This window comes from Lipotes vexillifer, unplaced genomic scaffold (assembly GCF_000442215.2).
Source record: "Lipotes vexillifer unplaced genomic scaffold, Lipotes_vexillifer_v1.1 scaffold4, whole genome shotgun sequence".
In the NCBI taxonomy this organism is placed as follows: Eukaryota; Metazoa; Chordata; class Mammalia; order Artiodactyla; family Lipotidae; genus Lipotes; species Lipotes vexillifer.
The window spans coordinates 3,301,207-3,307,663 of record NW_006785876.1 but is presented as its reverse complement, the minus strand read 5'-3'; the positions used below and the strand labels follow the sequence as shown (position 1 = coordinate 3,307,663).

Here is a 6,457-nt window from a genome sequence, read left to right as displayed (position 1 = left end):
CGGCTGTGGGGGGCGGGAGGGGGAGGGGAGCCAGGGAGGGAGGGGAGCTAGGGGGAGGGGAGCGGGCTGCCCGCGGAGCCGTGACCCACCCCGACTCAGACGGCAATTCTCCCAAGTTCTTTGTGACACAAAAGGTAAACAGAAGGCCTGGCTTACCCCCCGCCCCCAACCCCATCTCCCCTCCCCTCCCTCAGCCAGCCAGATGGGCCGGCACACTGCGGGGAAGGGAGAGGGGGACAAAAAGGGCAGATTGTGCAAAGGAAAACAAAAGAGACACAGAGACATCAAGAGACAGGAAATGTGGGGAGACAGAGAGGGGGGGCGGGGGGGAGGGCGTGGTGGCCTCAGCAAGTGAGAGCGCCTGGGAAGGGAGCAGAGAGGGACGGGCCCAGTGACCCAGAAGTGCCAGGGAGAGACCCTGAGCGCAGAGCCAGGGAAGAGGAGGCAGGCAGACAGGTACAGAGACAGAGGGCTCAGGCAGACTCAAACTCTGAGCGACAGACGTGAGGCTTGGTGGAGGAAGGGCTGGGCGGTCAGGTGCAGATGAGAAGGTGGCGTTTCTTCACCTGCCCCTGCAGTGACTGCAATCCCCTCTGGAAAGCCGCCCCCTCTCTGGCACTGGGGATGGGGCCAGAGCAATTCTCCAGCCGGTCCTTCCCCTCCCTGGTCCTTCCCCTCCCTCAGTGCCAAGCCCACCCTCCGACCTGGCCCCAGCCCAGCCCAGTACAGCAGGGCATCCTCCTCACCTGCACGGCAGAGGCCGACTGCTTGCTGTCATTGTTCCCTGGGGAGCTCAGGCCCGAGGCCTGCTGCAGCAGGAACTGCCGGGCCACTTGGAGAGCCTGCAAGACAGGGAGGAATCAGTGCTCCGGCTGCTCCAGCAGACGTGGGAGGGCAAGGGTCAGTGCAGGATTCTGGATTCAGGGAGCGTTTGGAGAGGATAAAGCGGAGGAGGTCAGGGTCATGTAGAAGGTCTCGGGGATGAGTGAGAGGGTCACAGGGTCCACCTGGGCTAGGGGATAAGGATAAAGGTAGGAGTCACTGAGAGAAGCTGCCAGGCTTTGGGGATCAGAACCTGTAGGGACTCACTCTGGGACCTGGTGAGGTTTTGTTGGGACTCAATGGGGTCAGCAAATGGGTCAGTGGTCAAAACAAGGACCCAGGAGAAAGTACAGTGGTGGACTCAGGCTATTAATAGTAGGTACAATTTGTCGAGCATCTACTATGTGTCAGGCACTTTACAGGCAAGATGTCATTTAATCCTCTCCTGGGAGGGTGTGAGGTAGGGATTATCAGTTCCATTTTGCAGATGAGGAAACTGAAGTTAAGTAATACGCCCAAGGTCACACAGCTAGGAAGCGTCAGAGCCAGGATTTGAGGCCAAGAAGCCTGGCTCCAAGGCCATCTGCCTTACTAGGTGGTGGGTCTGGGGGCTATGGGAGTAGCATTCTCTTGGAGTCAGAGCACACAGTTGGGGGGATGAGGGTGGAGTCTCAGGGTCTCAGGGTCTGAGCGCTACGTGGCTTTACGAGTCAGGGCAGGAGGTCTGGGAGCAGGGCCTTGTGGCACTGGGGGAATTGGATCAAGTCCTGAAGGGAGTGTGTGAGCTATCAGTGAGTTACACTGATTGTAGTGGTTGGGGCTTAGAGGCCACGGTGGCTCAAACTGGACTCTGAGCCGGTGGGATCATGAGAATGGGAGGTTCATGGAGTCTGCAGGAGGAGCCTCTCCGGCCAGGCAGTGGGCCTAGGAGGTGGGCGGACGAGCAGTGAGAGGTTGAGTAGGAGACAGAGGCCAGGAAGTTCTCTGTAAGGTCAGCCAAGCAAGCCCTCCATCCCCGGCCACTCCAGGTCAGTAGGGGGCTCAGAGGCCGCCGGGGATGTGGGGACCTGTCCTGAAGCCACATTTCAGGAGCACAAAATATACCCAGGTTCCTCAAAGATCTCCTTGGGGGCCAGAGCAGTTGTGTCCAGGCCTCTGACAGGGGTGCCTGGCACCAGGCAGACCTGGGTTTGAAGCCCGGTTGTGCCGCCTACCGGTAGTGTGACCCTGGGCAAGTTATCCCCTATCTTTGTGTTCCAGTCTGCTCTGCAAAACTGGGCCACTACCTAACTCTGAAATACGTGCGGGTGGGGGTGGGGTGTTAAAGGACCAATGCTTGGCACTTGGTCGGCATTCGAGGAGCAACCGCTTCCTTCCCGTATCCTGAATCTCTCACCTCCTCCAGCCTCTCCCCAGCGCACCTATTAAATGCAACAGGCCACCTGTGGCTTCCTCGCACATCTATCCACACACACTTGTCTGTCCTCACGTGGACTTCCACTCTCCTACCCACCGCGAGCACCACCAAGGCAGACCTATAAGGTGGGACACGGATGCACTCAGAGCCCCCCACCCCGCCACTCAGCACTTAGGGGGCGCCCACTGTACACCAAGCATATATACACACCCCCTTCGCAGCCCTTTCATTGAATAGCTGAGCCTCCCTGAGGCTTAAACCTAGTTTACCTTAGGACAGTACCTAAATACACTCTGGTGTATCTATGGGAGCGTGTCCCAGGGCAGACCTGGCGTCCAGATTAGCATGCCCCTCACCAGCGCCCCAGATCCTACTGCCTCTTCCACACCCCTCCTCCCCGGGACCTCACACTGGGAGGAGTGGCCCGGGGTTGCTTCTCTTCAAGATTCACATCAGAAAGTAGAAATCTGACCTGAGTCAAGGGCCCTGGGAGGCTGTGGGAGGAGGTGCAGGGTGAAGTAGGGGAAGGAGGTGGCCAGCTGCTCATCTGGAAGGGGCCCTGCCTCTATGTGCCTCCTTTTTTAGGGACCTCGCCCCCAGGTCTAATGACACGGGCTGGACAGATGCCCTCTGTCCTCCAAAGGCAGAGATGGGGGAGAGGGGTCAGAGATCAGGGGGCAAGGTGGGCGAAGAGGATGGTTCAGAGGGGCTGGCAGCCCAGGTGACCCAGAGGGGATGCTGGTCAAGGTGGGGGGAGGGAGCTCCCCCAATCCCTGGTGGGAAGAGGGGAGCCACAGGGGAGGGTTTTCCAGGGGAAGTTGGAGGGAGTCCCGAGCAGTCTCCTGGTGGGGGGAGTGGCCTGGGGGGCTGGATTCTCTCCCCACTGACTCACTTACTTGGTGGTCCCCTGGAGCATGAAATTACAAGATTTACAGGAAAAAAATGACAGGGCCTTGCAATCTCATTCCTGTGAGACCTCCCTGCGACAGGCCCCACCTCTCCTATCACTCTGAGCCTTTCCTCCCCCGTTAGGCCAGGTGACAGGCGATCAGGTGAGACTCTAGGCCTGGCCAGGTTGTCACCTCCTCTGACCTCCCACCCTTCCCCCCACACTCCTTCCTTCCGTTTCCTACGTGCCAGGGACGGTGCTAGGTGCTGGGGATACAGAGAAACAGAACTTGGCCCTGCCCCAGGGCTCAGGGCCTGTGCTGTGATGAGACGCCCGTCACAGACTGAGGTGGAGATGGACACCAGCACCGGGGCCCAGACGAGGTGGCAACACTGACTGGAGGCTGCAAGGGCAGGCTCACCAAGTGGACAAGAAGCGTGAAAGGTTCAGGGCGTTCCAGGCGCAGCGACCCTCGTACCACAGACGACTGAAATAGCTGGTGAGTCTGGGGGCCTGGAAACCACTTTCAGGGACAGAAAATTGAGCTGTGTTGGAGGTCAGTAGCCAGAGAGGCTGGAGGAGCCCAAGGGGTCTGCTCCTCTAGGCACTTCATTCATTCATCCTTCACTCATTCCTTCATTCACTTTCACGGCCACCCACCTCATACTGGCTTGGAGAAGAATGGGAGGTGACAGTGGGCAGCACACGCTCATTTCATGGACTTTGCTTACAGCCCAGCCTTGACCCAATTAGGGACTTGGTACCACCTAAAGATCATCCTATAGGTGCCCAGGGGTGGGGGTGATGGGCAGACCCTGGGTTTGGGGCCCAATCTCCCCTCCCCAGATGGCCTGGACATGTCACTGACTGCTCAGTGCCCTGTAATGCTGCACCATCCCTCACCCCCACCTGGACCCCTAGCCAGGGATGGTGCTCTGGGAGGAGGGGCGGGGGAGGCCCTCTGGCCTAGGATGTCCTCTTCCAGGGTGGTCACCCAAGGGATCAGGTAGGTCTAAGACTTTCGAAAGCCCTATCCGAGTCACAGTCGCCACTCTGGCACACCAGGCATGTGTCTGCACTGCCTGCCGTGGCTGGGGCCTGATACACGGGGTTCAGTTTCTCTTCCTTGTGGGCCAGATACAGCTTTGAGTAGGAAGAGGCATCGAGAATCCCACCGGGTAGAAGGCATGGGGGTGCTCAGGGCAGAATGGGAAATTGGGAGCCATTTGGCCTTTTATACCTTATTTTCCTGCTCCCTCCACCCCTCAGACTGAAAACCAAATGCCCAGCTCTGTGGTTTGGGGAATGAAGTCTAGTTTTCCTCTAAAGGAAGCAGGACTGGTCCATTCAGGGCCCGGACCCTGGTCAAAGGGATCTGGGTCCAAATCCTGGCTCCACCAAATACTGAGTGACCTTGGGTAAGTCACATCACCGCTCTGAGCCTCAGTTTCTTCCTGTGTAAAATGGGAATAACCCTGTAGTCAGCTCACAGGTTGGCTGTGAAGAATACATGTGACAGTGTACATGGAGTACTCAGCACAGTGCTGGCAGTGGGTCCTGGACGGACATCAACTCTTCTGATTGTGATTACTGATCTTTCACCTTCCCAGGCAGCTCCTGATCATTTGCCCAGTGGCACCCAGAAGGACTTGTTAACCAAGCCCTTTTCTGTCTACGCCCCCCCATTCCCCCTCAAGCCTCAGAACTCAGTCTCGCTCATGAAGCCGAACTCTCCCCCCCCAACCGCCCATTCAGAAGTCGTTAGCAGGAGCTTCACAATTAGCAACAAATGGCTTATAACGGATGGCATCCAGGGAGGGCGGCAGGGCTGGAGGGGGATGAAGCTAGTGCTCTGAGGGCAACAGGGAGCTGCTATGAAAAGAAAAACAAGTCTTGGGGCAGATGCATCTCTCATCTGCAGGATGAGACTACACCCTCATTTCTGTCTTGGAGAAAATTTGGGGGAGGACCAGCATCCTCTCTGTGGAGGCCAGGTGCAGGGCTGTTTACTGGTTCTTTCTCCAGGCTGGAGGATTCCAGGTCTGTGTCGGGGTCCCAGCCTTACTCTGTGCGTCTGGGAGGGCGGGGACGTGGTGCTCAGGGAGAGGAGCACGAAGGGCTGAACTTTGAGAACAGAGAAGCAGAGTCACGCAGGTCACAGACCTGGTGAGCTGGAGTGTTAGAGGGTATCTAGTCTAGTGTTTTCCTAATTGCTGGTCATGAGCTAATGGTGGGTCATACAATATCAATTTAGAAGGTCAAAAAAATAGGAAAAAATACACACACACACACACACACACACACACACACACAGAAACATCAGAGTTACTAGGTAAGCATACGCATTGTTTCGTGAAACTCTTGTGTGCTGCCACTCCAAATAAAAGGCATTTCTTACGGCAGATCTCCAGCAAAAAGGTTTGTGAAACACTTGTCTAGTTCACTTTATCGATAAGGAAACGGAGATCTGAAGAGGGGCAGTGAAGTGCCCAAAGTCACACAGCGGCAGAAGCACAACCTGAGTCCCCCTGGGCCTGACACGGGGCTCTGCACAGGGCCGGGGAGCCAGGAGCTGGGCAGACAGGATGGAGGAACCCCCGCCCCAGCAAACTCTGGTCTAATCCCGATGGTGGTAAAGAGCAACCAAAATAAACAAAACCCAAACTTCTTTTGTCTGCATCTCGCTAATTTTGGCAAAACTGGGATCTCAATTGTCTTGATAATTTCAACTGGGAGCTGGCTCCATTTAGGGGAAGGGGCCCTAGAAGGGTGTTTGGTGGGCCGGCCCACCCCAAACCTGAAAAGCCCTCCCAGGAAGGCCCATCACCTGCCCCCCACCCCCCCGGAATATGACTTTTGATTCATTTATCTATAATTCAGCGAGCATTTGTGAAGCCCCACAGGGCACTCACACTGTCCTAGACACTGGGGACATGGCGTATTTGCTTTAATGGAGCTCACGTTCTAATGGGATGAGACAGACCCTACAACACAGCGAAGCGAGCTGTGAGAGGGTGGCCAGTGTTACGCAGGGGACGGCTGGCTGGTTACTTAGATTGTGTGGCCAGGGAAGGCCTCTCCGAGGACGCATTTAGGATGAGGGGGCTACTCCTTCAGGGGAGTGTATTCACGGTTGGAAGGAGCTGGTGCAAGAGCCCAGAGGTGGGCATATAAGGTTGGAGCATTATGAACCAAAAAGGCCAGTGTGGCCAAGCTGAGTGGCCTGAAAAGAAGTCCCAGGGGTCAGCAGCGGCCACATCACTGGGACGATGGCTTTTTATTGCCTTCTACACTCAAGGAAAAATTGCTGGAGGATTTTAAGCAGGAAT

At 56.5% G+C, this 6,457-nt stretch overlaps 1 protein-coding gene across 3 annotated transcripts in view; it reads right to left on the bottom strand.

The window, feature by feature from the left end:
* The window catches only part of FOXP4 (forkhead box P4), a 36,230-nt gene that overhangs the window by 21,405 nt on the left and 8,368 nt on the right, over window positions 1–6,457 (bottom strand). For all 3 annotated transcript variants that reach the window (XM_007458197.1, XM_007458195.1, XM_007458196.1), the window contains exon 3: window positions 747–842. In XM_007458197.1, the coding sequence (XP_007458259.1) occupies window positions 747–842 (96 nt within the window). The remainder of the gene's footprint in view (window positions 1–746; window positions 843–6,457) is intronic.